The sequence below is a fragment of the Neomonachus schauinslandi genome, chromosome 16, assembly GCF_002201575.2.
Source record: "Neomonachus schauinslandi chromosome 16, ASM220157v2, whole genome shotgun sequence".
NCBI classification, from domain to species: Eukaryota; Metazoa; Chordata; class Mammalia; order Carnivora; family Phocidae; genus Neomonachus; species Neomonachus schauinslandi.
Window position 1 is genome coordinate 45,278,035 of NC_058418.1, and position 23,632 is coordinate 45,301,666.

The window sequence follows — 23,632 nt, forward strand, 5'->3', positions numbered from 1 at the left end:
ATGCAGGAAAGAACCAGGTTGAATGGATATTTTACTAACGACATTTTATTTTATTTTATTTTATTATGTTATGTTAGTCACCATACATTACATCATTAGTTTTTGATGTAGTGTTCCATGATTCATTGTTTGTGCATAACACCCAGTGCTCCATGCAATACGTGCCCTCTTTAATACCCATCACCGGGCTAACCCATCCCCCCACCCCCCCCTCCCCTCTAGAACCCTCAGTTTGTTTCTCAGAGTCCATAGTCGTAATGACATTTTTAAAGCCGACTCTGGCTTTCATGTTGTTACAATTATCATTTGTTGGTTGGTTGTTTATTCCCTGCTTCATTCCAAAAAGAACTTGTGATATCTTACAGAAGTACATGCAATACGATAAAATTCAAATTCCTTTTTTAAAAGGGGGGAAAAAAGGGCGCTGGTTGTCTCAGTCAGTTAAATGTCTGCCTTCGGCTCAGGTCATGATCCCAGGGTCCTGGGATCGAGTCCCGCATCGGGCTTCCTGCTCAGCCGGGAGCCTACTTCTTCCTCTCCCTCTGCCTGCCGCTTCCTCTGCTTGTGCTCTCTCTCTCTGACAAATAAATAAATCTTTTTAAAAATAAATAAATAATAAAGCAAAAAATAATAAAAAAGGAAAAATACCTGAGTGGAAGGAAAATCAAAGTAGAAATTGCATAATGTATAAAATTTCAAATTCAAGAAATTTCTCTGCCTTCTTGCCTCTGTGTCCTACATAGAAACCTTTCACTGGATGTCTAAAGACAGATTCATTTACATTTACTGGACCCACTGCAAAAAATAAGCATTTCTAGTTATATGAAAGAGAACAAGGATAAGGTCAAAATCCCTTAAATCAGTATTTTCCAAGTGATATTCTACAGAAGAGTAACCAGCATTGCTTAAAACGTTTCCAGAAGGAAAGAAAACAAAGGTTTTTGACTGTAGGACTTCTCAGAGCCAAACCTAACCACTTCCCACCATCTTCATCATTATCACACCGTGATCTAAGCCATCATCATCTCCCAGGCAAACTTTGCATCTGCCTCCTGCTTATCTCCCTGCTTCTGCCCTTGGCCCATTGCTCAGTTCTCAACACAGCAGTCAGAGGAGTGATCTTTTACAACACAAGTCAGCTCCTGCTGCGGCTCCTCAAAGCCCCCAAGGTCTTCCCATCTCGTTCAAGGTAAAATGACTCTCTTCTCCTTTGCTTGACATATGAATGCTCTCCCCAGTCCCATCCCTCATTCCCACCCCCACCCCAGGATCTTTCTGATCTCCCCAACGTCCCAGTTCTGCTCATCTGGCCTCCTGTTCTTCCTCAGACAAACCCATCAGGCTGTGACCTCAGGGCCTTTGCACTTCTCAGATGCCCATCTCTAATATATTGTCAGAACTTTCTCCCTTTATTTCAACTCTCAGCAAAAATGCTGTCTCATACATCTGAGCACCGTACCTGAAACACACCCTTTCCTTTCATCTGCTTACTCTTATTGTTTTTCTTCATGGCACTGATTTAATACATAGTATAATTTGCCTCCACTACGAAAATGAAGGCTCCATGAGGGCAAGAACTTGGCTTATTTTGTTCATTGCTGTATCCTTAGTTCCCCAGGACATGGCTTAGCATGTGGTAGCTGTTTAATTATAATTTATTGAATGGTTGATAATAAATACACTAATGTAAATTGTGAATCTTTTTTATTTAAATTCAATTATTTAACATATAGTGTATTTTTTAGTTTCAGAGGTAGAATTTAGTGATTTATCAGTTGCATATAACACACAGTGCCCATTGCATCAAGTGCCCTCTTTTTTTTTTTTTTTGGTAAATTGTGAATCTTAAAGAGGGTAATATGCCACATTTTCAAAACTGTTTGAGCACTGGATCTTTTTGAGAGAAATGCCCATTAATATCTCATGGGACATGGGAGAGCCAGAATAATTTTGGAAACACTGCCTTAATTTTCACATGGTAAAATCTGATTCGGCCTCTTCCTTTATGTACCTTTCAGTCCAAGACCCTTTGTCTTCCCATCAGCCCATTTCCTTCAACACTACCCAAAGCCACACGGCAGGTCCTGGCAGTGACCTTGGCGCCTACCAGCCAGCATCTTCCTGGCACCCCAGCGCTCACCAGGCCTGCGCCTGAAACACAGTCTGGGCAAGCTCTGGTAGTGGTGACCTCAAGCCCCAAAGAGGATTCCCAGGTGGAGGTCTTCACCACTCACCTACAAACATCACTTCAGGATGCATCCGATCAGGTAAATACAGAAAACCGAGGTCACCCTGGGGGCCTTTGTGACCCTGCGAAAGTACTTCTATTCTTTCCTTCTATTTTGGTGATGCTTCAAGAATAGCCATGTAAGGAAGGGGCCCAGGTCACCCTCTACCTCTGAGCAGAACTCTCCCGCAGGATGCCTGACACACGAGCAAGTGCCCCAGTGAAAAGCAAGCACTGAGCGAGTCCATGGAAATAGTCCACAATGGGTTCCATACTCACTTCAGGATTTTCATGTCTTGTTTTTATTTAATGCTCTTATATTTAGTGCTTCAGATGGGGAGGAAGTTTTGTCCACCTGCCCCAATTTTCCGGCAGTGGCACACCCTTCTGGACTGTTCTTCCTACTTAGCATCCCAGTTCCCCTATCCCCTTTGTTCCCTTTTCCCCCACAAACTTCAAAAAAAAGCAAAGCCACTTTGATCATGTTGACTGAAGAAAATCATCCTGCTTCTCTCTCTATATATATTGTTTTTTAGAACAAGCCCTACTTACATGTAATCTAACATTTCTTTGCTAAAAGATAATCCTGTTTATGTTGGATCTGCTTCCAGCATGAATTGGAACTAGATGTTCACTCTTGTTTCAGTTAGCACTGTGTTCTCCTGGCAGAAAAACTCATCTCCAGTAGCTTAAACACAGAGTGCTTTGTTTTCCTTAAATAGAGAGAAGTCTGAAGTGTAGAATACCCAAAAAGGCCTACAGATAAGTTATTAGAAACATTAAGAGAATTTATCAGTGTTGCTGAATACCAGATCAATATACTAAAGCTAATTGTACTTTTACATATCAGTTAGAAAATTAGATTTTTTTTTTAAAGAGAATAGCAGGGGCTCCCGGGTGGCTCCATCAGTTAAGTGTCTGACTCTTGATTTTGGCCATGCACTCAGCGAGGAGCCAGTTTGGGATTCCCCCTCTCCCCCGACCCCCCTCCCCCGCCCCATCTTGCACAGGGTATCTTCCTAAAAAAAAAAAAAAAAAAAGGTAGAATAACAAGTACCTAGGAGTAAATCTAACCAAAGATGGGCACAACTTGTATGGAGACAACTATAAAGCTTTATTAAGAGCCATTAAAAAAAGGCGAAGAAAATGGTGAGATCTGCCATGGTTCAGCCCAGCTCTGAAACATCAAATAAGCCATCAGTGTCCTTTCTGGCTATAGCTAGAATGGCATTAAATACGACCTGACCTCCCCTGGAAAACATGCAGCTGCGTGGTACTTGGGTCTCACTCATACCTTTATTCCTGCTTCTTTACACCTTGGTCCCAAAGTATGAAACCAAAACTGGGTGGTCCTCAATTCTCAGATCATTCTGTAACTGATCTAACCTCCTGCAAACCCTGTGAATTACAAATAACCCTATTCAATGGTATGGCCCACAAGGGCTGGATCATGACTAACTTTATGCTCTAACTCCAGAACCCAGCTGCACACAGTAGGCATTTAATAAAGATTTACTGAATACTGACTGAATTAAGCTGCAGTGGGTTGTTCTCTAGAAATGGCACCACGTAGCTGGTGTAAACAGAGATTATCTCAGGGCAGGACTTCCAGTTCAAAAGCAGTAGCCTCTTAAAAGTTTTGGGACCACATCCAGAGTTGTGGGTTTGTTTTCTCAGAAACTACCATATTCAGGTACTTCCTTCTCGAACATGAACTCTTGAATCAAGGGACATAAACCAGTGGGAAACCTGAGGAGATAAGCATACTCCTGAATAGAGAAGTTTGTTTTTGTTGTTGTGATTTCCAGGTGTTTCCCTCACTTTTGATCATGGCCATGAGATTTAAACCTCTCTCATAGATCTTATTTCCGGACCCATCTGTCCCTGTATCAATCATTGTATGACCGTGGTACCTAGTCTTCTGCTCTGTGAAAGAGGGGAAAATTCTATCCGTTTGCAGAAAAGCTTATGAAAGTAGTAACTGTTATGAGGAGCCTGTGATTCATCAAGTTTGTTCTGTCAACTCTTGTTAAAACAATGTCTCAAACTACTAAAGTGCAATCATTTTCTTTAAATAATTTTGGCAAAATCCTTCGTTCCCAACAGGTCATAGACGAGATAGCAGGGAACTTGAGCAAACCGATTCATGGTTTGCAAACTCACAGCAAACTACAGACAGCTTGTGAGATGCTCCAGAAATGGACAGCCTTTATTCCAGGATTTTCTGAGTCAGCTCAGGTAAGCAGAGGATGATCGGGAGGAAACGAGATAGGAGAAAGGGGGAAGCAAAACAGAGAAAAAGTGTATAAAACAGAAAATACAAAATCTGGAGATGGTGCCCTGTGAAGAATTTAGCCTTATGAACCACTTTATGGAGACCCAATATAATATTTAGCCAGTGTATCTGTACCTTTGACTCTGAAGATTGCAAATAAATTAATCAGTAATGACTGAGATACGCTGTGTTTCTTTTCTTTTGTTCATTTATCAGGTTACTGCCTTTCTGATATATTTGTTCGACATCACGGGAGACAGAAATAGATCCACTCCTTGCCCAAGATAGAGCAGTTCAGCTCTGAAACAGACATCGGCCTTCAGTGCCCCATGATATTCGCATTTGTGGCTACAACAACTGTTCTTCGTGCCTGTCTCTACTCCCTACACCTAAGTAAATTAAGGGACTAGGATTCGTGAGAATTTTCATTTTTTCTTTTCCATGCTCTGTATTTTCAGATATTCTGCAATAAGCCTATAAATGTAATCTGTGCCATTTTATTTGGGCTTATTTTTTTTTTTTTGAGAGAGAAAGAGAACACATGTGCGGGCGGGCGGTGGGGGGGGGGGCAGAGGGAGAGAGAGAGAGAACCTTAAGCAGGCTCCATGCCCAGCGCTGAGCCCTGACATGGGAGCTCATTCTTAGGACCCTGAGACCATGACCTGAGCCAAAATCAAGAGTCAGATGCTTAACTGACTGAGCCTCCCAGGTGCCCCTATTTGGACTTCTTAGTTATGGAAATAATGCATGATTGTTATTAAAAAATCTGAACAAAAGCATATAAACTTATAAAGCAAAAGCCCTCACCATATTTGTCCTTCTAGCTAATCCCATTCTCTAGATGTAGTCGCTACTATCAGATTATTATTAATTTGTCACGCATAGCCTGCCAGACTTTTTTCTATGCACAGACAAGTTTGTCGATTTAACAAAAATGGAGTTAAAGTATACACATTTTTCAGCCCGTTGATTTTTTTTTATTTTTACTTAATGCTGTGTCATGGATATCTTTTTGTGTCAGTACACATAAATGAACCAATAATTCTTCATGTGCATTTGGACATTTTTCACTTGTCTACTCTCGGAAATAACATACCCATGAACATCCATGTCCCTACATCACTAAGTACTTATGCGACTATTTCTGTGGAATAGAGTGCCAGAGATAGAAGTGAGGGGCTTTTGCATTTTTCTTTTTTTTTTTTTTTTTTTAAGATTTTATTTATTTATTTGACAGAGAGAGAGATAGCAAGAGCAGGAACACAAGCAGGGGAAGTGGGAGAGGGAGAAGCAGGCTTCCCGCAGATCAGGGAGCCGACGTGGGGCTCGATCCCAGGACCCTGGGATCATGGCCTGAGCCGAAGGCAGCTGCTTAATGACTGAGCTACCCAGGCGCCCCAGGGGCTTTTGCATTTTCAATAGATGACAAAATAGTCTTTCAAGAGGTACTGTTTGGGGATGCCTGGGTGGCTCAGTTGGGCGTCTAACTCTTGATTTTGGCTCAGGTCATGATCTTGGGATCATGGGATCAAGCCAGCATGGAGCCTGCTTTGGATTCTCTCTCTCTCTCTCTCTCCCCCTCTGCCTCCCCCCACCATGTGTGTCTGTCTGTCTCTCTCAAATAAATAAACAGGCACTGTTTTACATCCCCACCAACCATTGCCCCACACTCTCCCAATTTCAAAGGCAAGAAAAGAAAGAAAAGGAGGAGGGAACATGTTATTGATTACTAAGGAGGTTGAACATCATAATATGTTTTGATTGACCATGTGTATTTCTCCTCTCCATTGCTTTTTCATGTCCTTTGTCCATTTTCCCCCCAGTGGGTTGTTTGTCATTTTTCTTAGGTGTTTGTAAGAGAGCTTTATTATTGATGTTGACCTTTTGTCATATGTGTTGCAAATATTTTGTGCTCATGTCTTATTTTTAATTTTGTCTATTGGATCTTTTTTATGCAGAAGTTTTTAGTAAGTGTTACTTTGAAACAAAAACATTTCAAAACCAAAATAGTTGTACCTATAGTGGATATTCTGTCAATTTGCTTAACCTTCTTACTTGTTTTGCATGAGAACAGTCTCCCAAAAGGAGAATTGGGGTTTTCTGTTACATTTAGAATTTTTCTTGTTCTCTATGTTAAGTCAATCTTGAAGGCTTTTGAGGCCTGAGTTTCAAGGAATAGTATACTCAGTGTTCCAGCCAGTACTGCTCTTTTCCTTTTTTTAGCTTAGTTTTGTGAATTAGCTATTTGATAGTTACCACTCCAGGAGGGTTCTGTCGGTTCCTTGGAATAACATGAAATACAAATCCTCCCTATAGGTCATAGCTAACATATTTTCATTTCCTGCCAAGTTGTAATAGTGCTTTTTATAAAAATGTGTTTGAAATGCATAAAGAACCTTGAACTCCTGATAAGAAGAACACAAATTTAAAACAGGCAGAAACAGCTCAGGAGTGTGTGTTTGCTTCCTAAAACTCCCAGGTCAGTGTCCTCAGTCCCCTTGTTGACCTGAATGAGCAGTTACCTGAGAGGGCACTTGAGATCAACAGCAGTCTGAGCTTCAAAAACCTGTGACCGTCTGCTTCGTTCACTCCCTCGTCAATGTCATGGAAGCTGGTGAAGCCAGTCTACAAAGATCCAAGCATGACATTGAGCAGGTAGGTGCAGGAGATGCTGATGTTGATTTCATTTTAGAAACTTTTTAATCTTGGGAAGCCTGGGTGGTTCAGTTGGTTGAGCATCCAACTCTAGATTTTGGCTCAGGTCGTGATCTCAGGGTCGTGAGATCGAGTCCATTGTCGGGCTCTGTGCTGGGTGGGGAGTCTGCTTGAGACTCTCCCTCTCCCTCTGCCCCTCTCTCTCTCCCTCTCTTAAAAAAAAGTAGGTCTAGGACAGCTTATATCATGGGACAAAGAAATATGTCCTTGGGTGGCCCTCTTAGTTGATACAAAGGATGGTTGAGTCTTTAGCCAGACTGGAAGTACCTTCTATGGGTCCTTTCCAAAGAATGTCACCTTTCCTTATGTCACCATCAAGATCTTTGTCCCCTGTCTAACCCCTCCAAAACCATTATCCACTGAGGTTACTCAGGTCACGTGGTGTTTCCTTCTAAATGTAGGTAGAAAATATGCTGGAAATGGCCTTGCTGGCCCTTGGGAAGATCCAGGAAGTGTTTCTATAGCAGAACCAGTTTTCTGAGTCTTTAGTGACTTTGACCTCTTCTGTTGCTACTCTGATGCTGAACAGGTAACAGGAGGAGTGGGGAGAGGTTCGTTTTAGGTTTTGGATCTTTAGAAAATACACAGAAATTGATTTCCCTTTAATTTCTCTTTCCTTAGCCAAAACATGTCAACCTGGCCTCTGAGCTCCTACACTCTCTGGTCCCCAGCACCTGTGAGGTTAGGCTTTCCATCAGCCTCAGCTTTGCAAGAGCTCTTGAACAGACACCCTGGAGTTAATGTCCAAGTGAGTGTAAAATTGATTCTGATCCAAATGGAAATGGGATTGATGGCTGCAGGCATTTGAATGCACCATGAAGGGGATGCACCATGAAATGTAAGCTCACCAGACCAAACAAGACAAGCCTGGGTGCCCTGGATTTCTGTTTTATGATGTCAGGAATGGAAGCCTCTTAAAAATGATCCATGGTAGAAGTTGGGAGCATTAAACAGACTTCTGGATTTGACAGTTTCTGTGTTATGGTTTGAATTGTTCTCAACACTTCACTATGTACATACAAAGCTGGGAATACCTGAATAAGTATTCACTCAGTGTATCAATTTAGCCATATCAGTATACTGTATTTCAGTATATTGTATTTCTTACCCAACAAACAGAAGTAAGTTTGGTGCCTTATCCTGGAGAGCAGAATTCTCAACTTCCTAGTAATCATGAATCCTCCAGGTATGAAGATGTAAAAAGAAATAATAATTCTGAGGGTCCCAAGTAAATGACTCATCTTTAATTAATTCTTTCCCATATGATGTTCTAATGAGAAATATTATTTCATTTGAGATATTAGCAAGGGGAAAAATCCCAACATTTACTTTAATTTTTTATATCTGACACCTTATTACCTATCAGGGTGTTATTTCTAAAGATTTCAGCAATGGATGAAACTGAGTTTTCTTGTCTCTAGGTAACAGGACTATCTTTCAATCCCTTCAGGGATTTTGATGACAAGAACATTGTTGGAAGCATCAGAAGTGTGTTGCTAAGCTCTAATCATAAATTGTTCCAAGTTGATGATTTAATGGAAGATATTGAGGTATGACTTGATTATTAGGGAATGAAATAGAAGGGAATAGGAATTCTTGGAGAACAGGATGGAAGAAAGTCATTTTAGATTCGCGGCAGTGCCATTATTTGATTATTCACATCTTCACTTGGGAACTTCTGCATGGAGAGATTACCTTACCTTTAGGGGAAGGTGTTTTAGGTCGGAGGTTGTATATTGTCCCCTAACCCCTGGCTCTGTGTTACCTATTAAAGCTCAGAGAGGAAGACTTAGGAAGTTACATTCCATTAGCACTAGAAAGGAGACTGAAAGACATCAATGGATGAACCATTTTGAACTTGAAGATTAATTAACTGTCTCCTTCTAGATCATACTGTGGAGAAATGTTAGCATGGAAATCCATCCTACCAGCCTCAACGTGAGCTCAGATCATTTTATTATCATAGTGGACATCACTTCCCTAGAGAAATCCCTGATCCTGTGCATACAACCTGAAAGTCCCCCCTTTTTTTTTTTTTTTTAAAGATTTTATTTATTTATTTGAGAGAGAGAGAATGAGAGAGAGCACATGAGAGGGGGGAGGGCCAGAGGGAGAAGCAGACTCCCTGCCGAGTAGGGATCCCGATGCGGGACTCGATCCAGGATCATGACCTGAGCCGAAGGCAGTCGCTTAACCAACTGAGCCACCCAGGCGCCCGTCCCCTTTTAATGACACTCTATCTGGGGTTCCAGTATCAGCCTAACCATACCCCCTTCGACTTGAACATCACCCTTCCAAAGAATCAGGTGTGGCAAAAAGGTAAAGCCCCAAACAGAAACTTACTTTGAAATGCATTTTCTTCTTCTTCTTTTTTTTTTTTACTCTTTATTTCGAGGTAACTGTAGGTTCTCATGCAATTGTGAAAAATAAAACAGATCTCATACATTTCATCCAGTTTATCCTAATGGTGACATCTTGCACAATATCCTAACTGGGAAATGACACTGATACCATATGTTGACCTCATTTGGATTCACCATGCAACCATGCACTCGTTTATGTGTGTTTATTAGTTCTATGTAGTTTTATCACATGTATAATTTTTTTTAAGATTTTATTTATTTATTTGACAGAGACACAGCCAGAGAGGGAACACAAGCAGGGGGAGTGGGAGAGGAAGAAGCAGGCTTCACGCTGAGCAGGGAGCCCGATGCGGGGCTCGATCCCAGGACCCTGGGATCATGACCTGAGCCGAAGGCAGACGCTTAACAACTGAGCCACCCAGGCACCCCTCACATGTATAATTTATATATGACCACGAAATGCATTTTTTAAAAAGATAAATTGTTGAATGGATCAAGATTTATATGTGATAAAGCAAATTTAGTAGAATTTTTTTTGTTTAAGTTTTACTCATTTAAGGAATCTTCACACCCCATGTGGGGCTCAAACTCATGACCCTGAGATCAAGAGTCACATGCTCTTCTGACTGAGCCAGCCAGGTGCTCCAAGTTTAGTAAAATGTTAATTATAGAATCTATTCAGTGATTATCTGTGTGCTCACTGTATAATAGTCAACTTTGTGTATGGTTGAAAATTTCCATAATGTTGAGAAGTAAAATTCCAGCACAGTGGGTTATATCTATATTTCAAACTTTATGTCTAATCTTAGATTTGGATAAGGACAGAGATGTCTCAGTAAGTCTTGGTGTAATACCAGACGGACTACATTGTAGCTTAGAATAGCTAAGAATTCCTGTGATACATAAACCGGGCCTAGATATACTTGACCAAAAAACAGTCACTGGATATCAACTTCAAAAGTAGTACTGGGGGGGGGGGGGGGGGGTAAAGGGGTGATGGACATTAAGGAGGGCGTGTGATGTAATGAGTACTGGGTGTTATATAAGACGGATGCATCACTGAACTCTACCTCTGAAACTAATAATACATTATATGTTAATTGAATTTAAATTAAAAAAAATTATTCTAAAACTAACAACAAAAATAAATAAATGTACTGGGAAGTCTTCAGAGCTACCCTTTGCATCTAAAAAAATGGGGTCGGGGGAGTCATCAGAATGGATAAATCATGTTATAGTCTCCTATTATGGTCTGCCTGGGTTGAACGAGCTGCTTCTGGCTCTCATGTAGGCCTCACTAACACAGGAATGGTCGCTTTTTAGGCTCTTCTTGTTCTTAGAGCACCTGCGGCAGCATCTCTCACTATGGGGCTACCAACAGGCTCTCTCCCGATTCAGAGCATTCACTCCCATTTTCCTTGCCAGTCTTGCCAGTATCATGTCAGTTGGAGCTGGAAGGGATCTTAGACATCCTCTGGTCCAGAGTCCTTGTTTGAAAGTGAGAAAACTAGGGAGATTGTGGGACTTTCCTTAGCCCTTCCCAGCCACCTGGTGACAGAGCTGGGCCTGGAATCAGGGCTCTTTCCTGGAACCGCTCTGTTCCCATCCTTGCTTCATCTTGGGCTTTTTTTCTTAGCTAGGTCTTGTAGCTACTCATTTTGATGGGTGGCGATTTCATTTTTCTACAACTCATAATACATTCCGACTCATTAGACCTAAATCTTCATTTATCAAAAAAATACGATTTCTTATTGGAACAGGAGTAATCCAGAGCCCCAGGTTGTATCACTGGTCATTTTCCTTAAAATCATTTGTGGGGCGCCTGGGTGGCTCAGTCAGTTAAGCGTCTGACTCTTGGTTTCAGCTCAGGTCATGATCTCAGGGTTGTGGGATCGAGCCCCGTGTCGGGCTCCATGCTCAGCACAGAGTTTCTCTGCTTGAGCTTCTCTCTTCCTCTCCCTCTGCCCCTCCTGTTCATGTGCGCTCATGCACTCTCTCTCTCTCTCTCTCAAATCTTAAAAAAAAATAAAGTAAAATCATTTGTAAGTCTAGGCTTAATCATTTCCCCATTTATAAAATAAAATAATGATAATAATAGATCCTTCATAAGGAAGGTTCTCACGGTACTTTTGTCCCATTTGAAAGGCAACTAAGCACTGTTCTTGGTTCTCAGATGAGGAATATACAGGGGTGCTGACGCCAGAGAGTCTGCAGTATGGGACCGGCACCTACCACCTAACATCTGCCTTGGACAAGAGCCAGGAGAGTGCCCAGCAGACGCCCACCCTGTTCTCGGTGGTGACGGCCGTCACGCAGTGTTATTTCTGGGACAGCCACAACAGCACGTGGAAGAGCGGTGGATGCCACGTAAGAAGCCACGCCACTTCCTCTTTCTCTCCCGCCTGAGCTGGCATGAAACGCAGAGCTTCTTTTACCTCGTTTGGGCGGGCCCAGAAAGAAAATTCATCGGAGGCGAAATAAGTCAGCCTGGGAGAAAGGAGAAGGACCGTGGGTAGTGGGCCAGGAGAGTGCATCTCCTTGGAGCAGGCTTAGGCCTCATGTGTCATTTCTTTCTCAAACATGAGTCCAGGGTGAATCGGACAGTTCCAGATGAAGTAAGCAATATGTAGAAGTTCTGCAAGTATTAAATATGTTGTGGGTAAAAGGAAAACTTCTTGCTCAATGAAAGAGAACTTTTCTAAAAATAAGCTAGCAGAGGCGCCTGGGTGGCTCAGTCGGTTAAGTGTCTGCCTTCGGCTCAGGTTATGATCCCCGTGTCCTGGGATCGAGCCCCACATCAGGCTTCCTGCTCAGCGGGGAGCCTGCTTCTCCCTCTGCCTGCCGCTCCCCCTGCTTGTGCTCGCTTTTTCTCTCTGACAAATAAATAAAAACTTAAAAAATAAGCTAGCAGATTCTTGTACATTCCAGGCCAGGTGGCGACTCTCCACGTTGTTACCTACTTCCAGATGTGTGCCCACTTTAAAATGGCTCTCTGCATTTTCACACTGGTGAATGTGTGCGATCCCATCTGATTTAAGTCCTGGTTCAGTTGCACAAAGACTGTGGTGCAAGGTTCTGGAAATCATGAGGCAGTTCGTCAAAGAGCTGAGAGGGGGTCATTCACATGGGAGCAGGGGGAAAGAGGATGCTCTGGAAGGCACTGACACCATTCATGGCCTCAGCAGTGATTTCTGGAAGATCTGGAGCGGTGCCTCTCTAGCAAATCCTCTACCTGGGAGCCTATTCAGTGGCAGATTCTGTTGCAGTAAATCAGGGTGGGACCTTAGCTCTGCCTTTCTAACAGGTTCCCAGGTGATACCAGTGCTCCCAGACATGGAGACAGCACTCTGAGTAGCAAGACTCACCCAGCAGTGACCCCGCTGCTCACAAAAGGTACCAGGGGGTTTCCTGCCTCCTGGAAGCCCTGTGCAGCGCTTGGACCCCATGCAAGGAACAGAGCTGCAGGGAGCAGGATGAGAGTTCTTCCCAGGGCAAGAGATAGCCCCGCACCCAGAATTTGACCTTGTGTCATGGAAAGCAGTCAGTCACCTGACAATATTTTCAGCTTTCCATCTGCACCATCAAACGTGGAATTGGTACCTGCCATTTGATTGCCTGGTGGTATTTTTTAAAATATTTTTTATGAAGAAATGTTATAACATATGGAAAGTTATAGGGGATAATATAATAAAAACATTAAACACTGTTCAGCTCTATTACAAAGTTAATATTTGGCTCTATTTAGTTCAGATTTTTTAAAATAACAAAACATGCAGGAATAATCAAAGCCCTTTATGTATCCCCTCCGTCTTTTTTTTGGAAAGATTTAATTTATTTAGAGAGCATGAGCAGGGGGAGGGGCAGGGGGAGACAGAATCTCAAGCAGACTCCCCTCTGAGCATGGAGCCTGACATGGGCCTTGATCTCACGACCCTGAGATCGTGACTTGAGCCGAAATCAAGAGTCAGACCCTTAACCAACTGAGCCACCCAGGTGCCCCTGTATCTCCCTTAGTCTTTTGTCCTCCCTCTCACCAAAGGGTGACCACTGTCCTGAGTTGGCATGTGTACTCATTCTTCTAGCACATGTTTATTGGGCATCGTTTACGCGCCAGGCCCACGTCTAGAACTAGAGTTACAGAGATGGACACGATAGCATCCTCGTGAGCTTCTGTTCCAAGGAGGGGGACTGACAAACATAGATACAGGAGTGTCGTTTTGCATGCTTTTGGTCTCTGTGTAAATGGCACCATCTGTACCATATTCTTCTTTAACTTGTATTTTTTTAAAGATTTTATTTATTTATTTGACAGAAGGGGAGAGAGAGAGAGCACAAGCAGGGGGAGTAGGAGAGGGAAAAGCAGACTCCCTGCTGAGCAGGGAGCCCGATGCGGGGCTCGATCCCAGGACCCTGAGATCATGACCTGAGCCGAAGGCAGACGCTTAACCGACTGAGCCACCCAGGCGCCCCTTTAACTTGTATTTTTCACTTAGCATTTATGCACGTCGCTATATCCAGCTCTAACTCATTCATTTTAACTGCTATAGAGTATCCCCCATCCGTATACAGGAGCAGCCCTCTACTTTGTATGTTCTGCTGGTACTGGACATATACATGTAGGTCGTTTCCGAATTTTTCGTTAAGAACAATGCCGACAGAAACGTTCTTTCTCACGTCCCCCTGCGCGTGTGCAGACTTCCCCTGGGGTCAGTGTTCAGACCTGGAATGGCAGGAGTCAGGGGCTGCCAGCTTGCTCTCCACGCTGCTTACCCCGGTGGACGCGACCTCCAGCAGTGAATACGCAACCCAGACACCGTTTTTCCCTCTCTGAATTGCCTGTGTTTGTGTTTTATGTTTGTCCCTTCCTTAGCACTCTGCTCAGTTAGAATCAACGTCTTCATTCTAATTACAGGTTGGGCCACAGAGCACAGTTTTGAGGACACAGGGTCTCTGTAACCGCCTGGCCTACTTTGGCAGCAACTTCTTCATTGTGCCCCGGATGGTGAACATTAAAGACACGATCAAGCCGTTCCTTCGCGTGACCAACAACCCTGTTGGGGTGTCTTTGCTGGTCAGTCTTTTAGGATCCTATATACTCACATGTGTGTGGGCTTGGAGAAAGGATCAAGCAGACATGCAGAAGATGATAAGATGTTGATTCCAGAAGATTTTCCATGTGTCTTGAGTGTGTTGAACAAGATGGAAAAATCCCTTGACCAGAAGAGGCTGGCAGTGTGGTTCTGGGTGGTGTAGAAATTCAAGGGGTACTTTTCCCCTTAAATTTCTCTTCAAGTCTCTTGTTTCAGGGCTTAGCAACTTGACGCTTTATCTCCTTTTTTTTTTTTTTTTTTCCCTTTAGTGGAGATTGAACCCTCATGTGATTCATTTAGGCTAGGAATCATCCGGAACATCTAGAGAATTTAACCAAAATCAAATGCAAGTTTATCTCACTTTATACATTGGATATGAAAGTTACGTGGAAGTGAAATGGTAATTTCACATAACTGCAATGTATAAGAAACCTACAAGGAATCTCTTTTTTGAACAACAACAAAAAAATCCCTTGATGACAGCCTCCTAAGGATTTATTTACTTATTTTAGAGAGCACACGTGCACAGGGGGAGGGACAGAGGGAGAGAGAAACTAAAGCAGACTCTGCACTGAGTACAGAGTCTTACTCGGGGCTCGATCTCGTAACCCTCAGATCACGACCTGAGCTGAAACTAAGTGTCAGTTGCTTAACCGACTGAGCCACCCAGGCTCCCTGATGACAGTCTTTTCTTAGCTTCTATTGTATGCTTTCTTATTCATATGTTTTCTTACCCTTGGAAATTCTAGAATACACGCCGTCTATTTCTTTGTTGCTGTGGGTGAAGAGTTGCCAGTTTTAGTAAATAAAAACAGGACACCCAGTTAAATTTGAATTTCATATAAATAATGAATGCATTTTTAGTATAAGTGTGCTCCCCAATGATTCATAGTTTATCTGAGATTCACATTTAACTAGGTATCCTCTGTGTTGTGCAGTAACCCTCCCTGGGTGGGAGGGAAGTGGAAAGATTTCGAAGCCCAAGACTTGATCAGTGGATTCAGTGACTATTTCATTTTAGAGGCATAAAGCCGGGCCTTCCAGCCCTCACCCCTGTTCCGTCACTTAGGTCAGCTTGTTTACCTACCACCTGCCAGTCACCCTTGCTTTCCATCGAGTTGCCAAAGCTGGAGCCGTGCATCCTCCTGCTTTTTAGGTGAAGATCCTCCTTGGTTCTGCTTTTCCTACAGGTGAAGGTCACTGTCCTGGCCGATAATGACCCCAGCTGTCAGTTTCACTACCTTATTCAGGTCTCCACTGGCTATGGGAGAAAGGCTGCCACAACAGCTAAGGCTTGTGAAATGAATGCTCTTCGCTCCTTGCCTTGCGTCTTCCAGCACACGAGATGCGCTGTGACCTGGTGACGCCCCAGGTCACCGGGAGCATGTTAGGAGCGCGGGTCCTAGTTCCAAACTGTACGTCTGCACGGCCCGCTGTACTTTTGCAGCCCCCCAGAGACTTCATCCCAGTACAGTCCTCTCTGTCTCCCTCTTTCCCCTTAGGGATAAACCCAAAGGATCCTGTTAGAACGTCCTGCATTTTATCTTTTCTTGTGGTGTTTTAGATGGTTATCACCCTTTATGGATCAGAGGGATGGAGTGAGCCCCATCACCTTTGTGACCCTCAAAAGACAGTCTTTGAGCAAGGGGGACTGGACGTCTTCCTCCTCACACCCAGTCTTCCCTGGGGGAGCTGCATGGCCTGCGGCTCTGGCATGACAACTCGGGGGCCAGCCCTTCTTGGTAAGTACCTGTGTCCAGTGGCCCTGTCCTTCCTTCTCTGTGGACCCCCCAGTCTGGGGTGCGACCAGCATGCTGCCACAACGCAGAACAATAACACTTTGGGCTAAATCGTAACAAATGACTAGTAGATTTAAATTTCAAAGCATCTACAAAGGGGAAACCCTGGAGAAAAACAGGAAAATTAACAATATGATTTTGTGTGGCTGGTAAAGTGATAGATGATTTTTTCTTTTATTTTCATTTAATGTTGTCATGATTGTAGAGAGCAAATAACAACAATTGACTGCCCAAAGTATTATAAATGAGAAGTATCTCTAGGGCGCCTGGGTGGCTGAGTCATTAAGCATCTGCCTTCGGCTCAGGTCATGATCCCAGGGTCCTGGGATCGAGCCCCGCATCGGGCTCCCTGCTCGGCGGGAAGCCTGCTTCTCCCTCTCCCACTCCCCCTGCTTGTGTTCCTGCTCTCGTTATCTCTCTCTCTCTGTCAAATAAATAAATAAAAAATCTTAAAAAAAAAAAGATTTTATTTATTTATTTGACAGAGAGAGACACAGTGGAAGAGGGAACACAAGCAGGGGGAGTGGGAGAGGGAGAAGCAGGCTTCCCGTCGAGCAGGGAGCCCAATGCGGGGCTCGATCCCAGGACCCTGCGATCACGACCCGAGCCAAAGGCAGATGCTTAACGACTGAGCCACCCAGGCGCCCCCCGAAAAATATCTTTAAAGAGTAAATTTAATAAATGACTATTTACTAAATATACTTCGGGTCAAAATCAAGAGCTTCAGAAGAGGGGAAGGGAAGGCAGAATCATGATATGGGACGGGCCCAGGGGGCTTGCGAGGGAAAGGGTCAGCGATGAGCCGGTGAATCTGACATGTGTGAAGTCCACGTGATTCTGTTCTTCCTGCCGCCACACTCAGAACGAGGGGAGGTGCGTGGAGAGAGTCATGATGACATTAACTGAGGATCAAGATGATTGGTTGGGGTTAGGAAAAAAGAATGGAATGGAATCAAAGGTCTAAGGCCCAGGGACTCAGACAAGTCCATTGCTGAGTGTTGCCCACCTGCAAAGAGTCTGCAGCCTGCCTGAAACCGTTAGCAACACAAGTCTCTCCCTGCCACGCGAGCCCACTAGGCCAGTCAAGTCTAAGCATTTGCTTGCCACTTCCCCTCTGCTCAGGCATCTGCAAAGCACGTGTGCACTATCATTCCAGCTTGATTTGTAAAGCTGAGTAATGTGAATGGGCACCTGAAGAGCTACGTAACGTTGCTAGTCATCAAGAAATGCAAATTAAAACCACAGTGAGAGCACCGAACATCTAGTCTAGAATGACTAGAATAAAGTCTGACAAAATCGAGTTTGGGTGAAGTTGGGGGCCACTGGAACTCACGCACCACGGGTGGGCACACACAATGGTGCAGCCACGTGAACAAATGGTTTGGCAGGGCTCATGAAGTTAAGTAGACATTTACCATACGACCCAGAAATTCCACTCCTAGGTATTCACCCAAGATAAATGAAAACGCATGTCCTTTCCAAGACTTATACACATACGTTCATAGCAGCTTTGTTAATAGTAATCCCAAACTAGAAACAGCATGAATGTCCATCAGGTGAATGAAGAAACAAATGTTAGTGTGTTCATTCAAAGAAATACTACCCACCAACAAAAAGAACAGTCTTCTGATACACACAGTGATGTGGATGAATCTCAGAAACATTATATGGAGTGAAAGAAGCCAGACACAAAAGTATGAATCCACATATATGAAATTCTAAAAAAAGCAAACTAAGAGACAGAAAGCAGATCAGTGGTACCTGGGGCCAGGGTGAGCCTCAGGGGGGCTGACTGGAAAGGGGCACAGGGAACTTTTTGGGGTGAAAATTTGATGGTGGTGGTACTTACACAGTGTTTACATTCCTCGAAATATATTGAACTGTACAGTTTACAGACCCCAACAGGATGAGATGTCATTAATATGAATGTTGAAGACCACTCCCCACCCCCAAGGACGGCCCCTCAGGCCCTGGTGACAGACGACAGAGGCAGATGGGCTCCTTAAAGAGGTGGCAGGGCGCCGGCACATTTGAACAAGGAAAGAAGGGATACATACACACACTGGAGCGTTGCTAAGTGATAGAAGTCTGCCTTCTGGTTTTGATACATGAATTCCCTTAGAGGTCGGGAAGGGAAAAATTGGATCAGCTCTTGTCTCTTTAGTTCTGGCCTCACAATGAAAAGAATCCATTTACTGACAGCAAAGATTACTTCTTATTACAGCAACAGGTTGTGCCCACCCCCCTAACATACTTATCTTCATTTTACGGTAGGTATGTAAACCAGGTCATTGTCAGTGACATGGCAGGTAAAAGGAAATGGTACTTCATATGCAATTGTTGGCTGGCCGTGGACCTCGGAGAGCACAAGCATGACCGGGTCTTCATGCCAGTCTCAAAGAAAGAACTCTTTTCCTTTAGGTATTGGTGGGAAATGGTGGTGTTCTGCAGGTCTCTGCAGCTCTGTTCGTTTTTTGTTTTGTTTTGTTTTGTTTTTAATTCCATTTCTCCTCCTCAGATATATTTATCCTGTTTTTAAGCCCAGCCAATATGTTTTATTCTTTCTTTTTGTATCTTATTGCTAGTTCCTCCACATTTGGAGTAGAGCAGGTGCTCAACGTGTGAATTTACCAAACTATCTTGAGTGGAAGCCTGATGCAAACTTTTGTTGAGCAAAAGATTTATCAAAACTCTTAGAAAGCTTAAAAAAACAGTTTTTAATATTAAACTTTCATACAATATAAATTAACCTTATCCTCAGAAACCTTGTGTCCTAAAATCACAAAAGAATCACGTTGCCAGGTCCTTTGACAGCATCTTTATAGACGTTTTGGATAGTGGCTGAGTTGTTGCTGTGAGCTTGTTGTTGGGCAAACCACATCTTCGTCCAGGACACTGTCAGGATGAAAACTCACGTCTGTCCTGTTCTAATTTATCTTCTTAGACACCTGTTCTCCTCCATCGTTGTAGAAAAGCTCACCCAGGATTATCTGTGGCTCTCAGTGCTAACTCGGCATCCCTGGAACCGGTTTACAAGAGTCCAGAGGCTTACTTGCTGCATGACATTGTTTCTGTGCACATGGTCATCAACCTTATGTTCTGGAGAAGCAGCACCAGAGCCGAGAGAGATGAGCAAGGTATGGAGGATCCTAACGTGTGGTGTTTGTGATGTGTAATCCTTTTACTTTAGTGCACCCTCCTTCATTAATTCATTCATTCATTCATTCATTGAGTGAGGCAGCCTTGGGAACACATCGGTCCTATCCTTAGATGTCCTATCCCTAGATAATGTCCATGATAATGTCCTATCTTTAGATAACCATGGTTAAATTGCCAAATAAATACCTAAACCTGGGAGAGGAATGACTGAGATGACTTCAGCTCTTGAGGATGAAGGTTGATGTAATGCTCTTCTTCCAGTGGGTCCGTTTCCTGTGACCTGGACCCAGCTGATCATCAGCGTCCAAACTGCTGTCCTCCTCTTCCCTGTCAATCTTGTAATTGGGCGCCTCTTCCTGCTGATCCAGCCACAGGAGCCCCTGCCTCTCTTTCCTCCCAGCCAAGCCTCCTGCCCCTCAGATGCTACTTCTGAGCCTCTGTCTCTCACAAAGGTGGCTGAGGTAAGCTTGGTGTCTAATTTTATAGGTAGATGGCGGGCTCTGGTTCCCCGTGTAGTGAGAAAGGCCAGTAGAGCAGATCCCCTGGAAGGCTCGCGGGCCCTGTTAACCTTGATAGCTTTTCCCTAACTCCCTCCCCTGGGCCATGATGCATCATGCCCCTCGTCTCTCTTCTTGATGTATTCTGAGGACTGGGTGTGAGTGCAGAAGGTACCACTCTCGAGTTTTCGTTGGTGACGTTTTATCTAACTGTCCCTTCTTTCATTCTGTATTCCCTCATAAAACTAGTTTTGAAGCTACTGTGAGGTGACTTCTTTCTGAAAAAAGAGAAAGAAAATGAAAAACAGGTTCTTTCCACTAAGCATTTGCCTCTCCGAGTGAAGAGACGACCTTACCATCTGTAACTGCTCCCGGTCCTGGGTGAATGTCAGACTGACTTTCCTCGTCTTGGGTCTACATTCAGGAATTAAAGGAAACTGTGGGATTTCTGCTCAGGAGAAACACATACCTACTCTCAGAGCGGGAACAATCTTTATGGATGTCTCACAGCATTGACAAGATGGCACCGCTTTTAGCCAGCCTCATCTGTTCTCACTTGGAGGGTCCCGGCTCTCATCAGCAGGCAGGATCCCATCAGGCAAACGGTAAAGCTCCGCAGGTGTTAGTAACTGATCTGTTATCCACCTCCCACTCGCTTGCCTGCGTCTTACTCCCTCCTACCTCTCAGCATAACCAACAGGAAGATACAACCTTCTGCTTGTTTTCATTTTCCTTAAGCTTTCCAGGATAGAGCTGATAGCTTTCGCCACAGTGTATCTGGTGATACAAAATGAAGGATTAAGGAAGAACCCACAAAAATGCCCTCTCGTTCAGACCCCCTCATACTCCATCTGCTTTGCTGGGGGCTCTTGGGACTTGTCGTTCTTTTTCTTCTTTGGAATAAGGAGATTAGGTGATTTATGGAATCTTGAATATAGTTTGCACCCCAAGGCCCCTGGGCACTTACTGCAGTTCTGGTGAAGAAAGCCCAATTAGGTTTAAATTTTTATTTGCTTCTAGATCAAAAGCGTTTTTTTATTATTATTCTGGATCAAAGTGTAGAATTTTAGAAATTGTTAGCAGTTCACCAGCATGCTCAGAGAAGACAGTCATAATTATTGGGTCCCACCTCCATGGACTGGGAAATGTAACCTCCTCATCAGTGAATGAGTTGCTCCTCTCTGTGAGCCCCGGCCTGTATTTGCAGCCACATCATCTCTGCTGTTACCTGCTCAGAGTTCTGCAGCAGCTGCAATCGCACTTACGCGCCCTGGGTCCCGCCCAGGCCGACCAGCCTCGTGACGTCCTCGATGCCACCAACCAACTGCAAAAACTCCAGGAGCTCTTGGAAACACATATTCTTCCCACAGAGCAGGGGCTCTCCAGGTAAGGTACGGCACCAGCCTTCCCCGATCGCTGCAATCTTCCCAATTGCAATCCTCCCCTCTCTCTCAGCTGCTACTAGCTTTCAGATGATTCCTTCAACCTCTGTTCTTTTTTTTTTTTTTTTTTTGCTTTTATTTATTTGACAGAGAGAGACACAGCGAGAGAGGGAACACAGGCAGGGGGAGTGGGAGAGGGAAAAGCATGCCTCCCGCAGAGCAGGGAGCCCGATGTGGGACTCGATCCCGGGACTCCAGGATCATGACCTGAGCCAAAGGCAGTCGCTTAACCAACTGAGCCACCCAGGCGCCCCAACCTCTGTTCTGAAGGGAGGCAACCAGTTTCCCCATCCTGAGCCCATCACTCATGGCCTGCCCGGAGAGTTGACTTACATCTGCTGGCTCTTTCTGGGTGTCACTAGCCTGGCTGCAGCCTTTTTTTAATGCACTTGATATCCTGGAGCTGACCAAAGAGCAAAAGCCACCAGCTGGGTTACATGGGTGCTGTTATCAGTGCTTCACAACCTCTTCATCAGGCAGCCAGTCAAGGTCGGTGAAAAACGGGTTGTGCGGGCATGGGGGGTGGGGGCAGACCCACTCACGTTCCAGGTAGCTCGCTTGGAAAAATGAGACCCTTGGGTGTCAATTCAAAGTGCCTAATGGTTCGGACAATTTGACACCCCACCCGCCAAAAAAGAAAACAGAAAGAGGCAGAATGAAATTTCAGGTATGTGTGAAGTCACAGAAAAAACTAGTGAGAACTGACAGAGTAGTAGAAGCAGAGCAGAAAAGGGTTGACAAGAAAGGACAAGTAAAAAAATCAACGGTAGACTACTTTGAAAAAAAAAAAGCACCAGGAAATTTAATTTTTAAAAACTTTTTTAGGGGCGCCTGGGTGGCTCAGTTGGTTAAGCAACTGCCTTCGGCTCAGGTCATGATCCTGGAGTCCCGGGATCGAGTCCCGCATCGGGCTCCCTGCTCGGCAGGGAGTCTGCTTCTCCCTCTGACCTTCCTCCCTCTCATGCTCTCTGTCTCTCATTCTCTCTCTCTCAAATAAATAAATAAAATCTTTAAAAAAAAAAAAACTTTTTTAAAAAATGATTTTGTTTATTTATGAGAGAGCGCACAAGCAGGCGGAGTGGGAGAGGGTGAGGGAGAAGCAGGCTTCCCGCTGAGCAGGGAGTCTGATGCGGGGCTCGATCCCAGGACCCCAAGATCATGACCTGAGCTCAAGGCAGATGCTCAACCTCCTGAGCCACCCAGGCACCCCAATTTTTAAAAACTTTAAGAAAAATGCCAAGCCCACAGAAATGTGTGGAGAATAGTCTAATGAACTCTACCCTTCTGTTAGCCGGCTTCAACAATTACTTCATTACCAAAACAAGCCAGTCTTGTTTCATCTATTTTGAAAAAAAAAAAAAGTTTCACTTTATATCATTTTATCCCAAATATTTTAGTATATGTATTTCTAAAAGATAAGCACTTTTTTTGAAAACACAAATATAAAAACCATTATCACACTAATGTCTTAATATTTACACAATATGAATGTACCTTATAATATGAAAAGGTTAAGATGGTAAGTTTTTTGTTATGTGTATTTTATCACTTTTTTTAAAGTCAATGTTCCAGTTTTCCTGGTTGTCTCGTAAATGTTTATTTTACGGTTACTTTGTTGAAATCAAGATTCAAATAAGGTTCATGTGTTGCCATTAGTTGGTCTGTCTCTTGACTGCTTTTTATACTAAGTCTGCAGACGCCCCCTCCCTTCCCTTCACTCTCCATTCTTGGTATTTATCACAGGGCATTTGTTGAAGAAACCGAATTTTGTCCAGTAGAGTTTTGAAAATATTCTGGGTTTTGCTGACAGGATTGCTTCTGCTTTAAGAACCCTCAAGGATGGGCCGAGCTCCCACAAGCAAACCTGGGGAGCTCTTGAAACTTTTGACATCCAGGCCTCACTCCAGACCAATTAAACAGTAATCTCTGGAGATGGGTTCCAAGGCCCAACTCATTTAAAATTTCCCAGGTGATTCTGGTGTATAGTCCCATTGGAGACCCACCCATCCCGGGGAGAACAAGGAGTAGGTAGAGCTTAACGATAAACTGCTCGAGGATGGGCACC

General features: G+C 43.9%; 1 protein-coding gene across 1 annotated transcript in view; it reads left to right on the forward strand.

Annotated features, from left to right (window-relative positions):
- Positions 1 to 23,632, forward strand: part of PKD1L3 (polycystin 1 like 3, transient receptor potential channel interacting) — a 58,211-nt gene that overhangs the window by 6,429 nt on the left and 28,150 nt on the right. Inside the window, 22 exon segments of the mRNA XM_044922060.1 lie at positions 2,019 to 2,267; positions 4,334 to 4,465; positions 6,982 to 7,063; positions 7,066 to 7,157; positions 7,619 to 7,746; positions 7,839 to 7,965; positions 8,639 to 8,767; positions 9,105 to 9,234; positions 9,429 to 9,536; positions 11,754 to 11,947; positions 14,493 to 14,721; positions 15,859 to 15,962; positions 16,235 to 16,343; positions 16,346 to 16,412; positions 18,744 to 18,890; positions 19,414 to 19,544; positions 19,547 to 19,606; positions 19,890 to 20,089; positions 20,550 to 20,744; positions 21,333 to 21,511; positions 21,838 to 21,860; positions 21,863 to 22,056. Of these exon segments, the coding sequence (XP_044777995.1) occupies positions 2,019 to 2,267; positions 4,334 to 4,465; positions 6,982 to 7,063; positions 7,066 to 7,157; positions 7,619 to 7,746; positions 7,839 to 7,965; positions 8,639 to 8,767; positions 9,105 to 9,234; positions 9,429 to 9,536; positions 11,754 to 11,947; positions 14,493 to 14,721; positions 15,859 to 15,962; positions 16,235 to 16,343; positions 16,346 to 16,412; positions 18,744 to 18,890; positions 19,414 to 19,544; positions 19,547 to 19,606; positions 19,890 to 20,089; positions 20,550 to 20,744; positions 21,333 to 21,511; positions 21,838 to 21,860; positions 21,863 to 22,056 (3,009 nt within the window).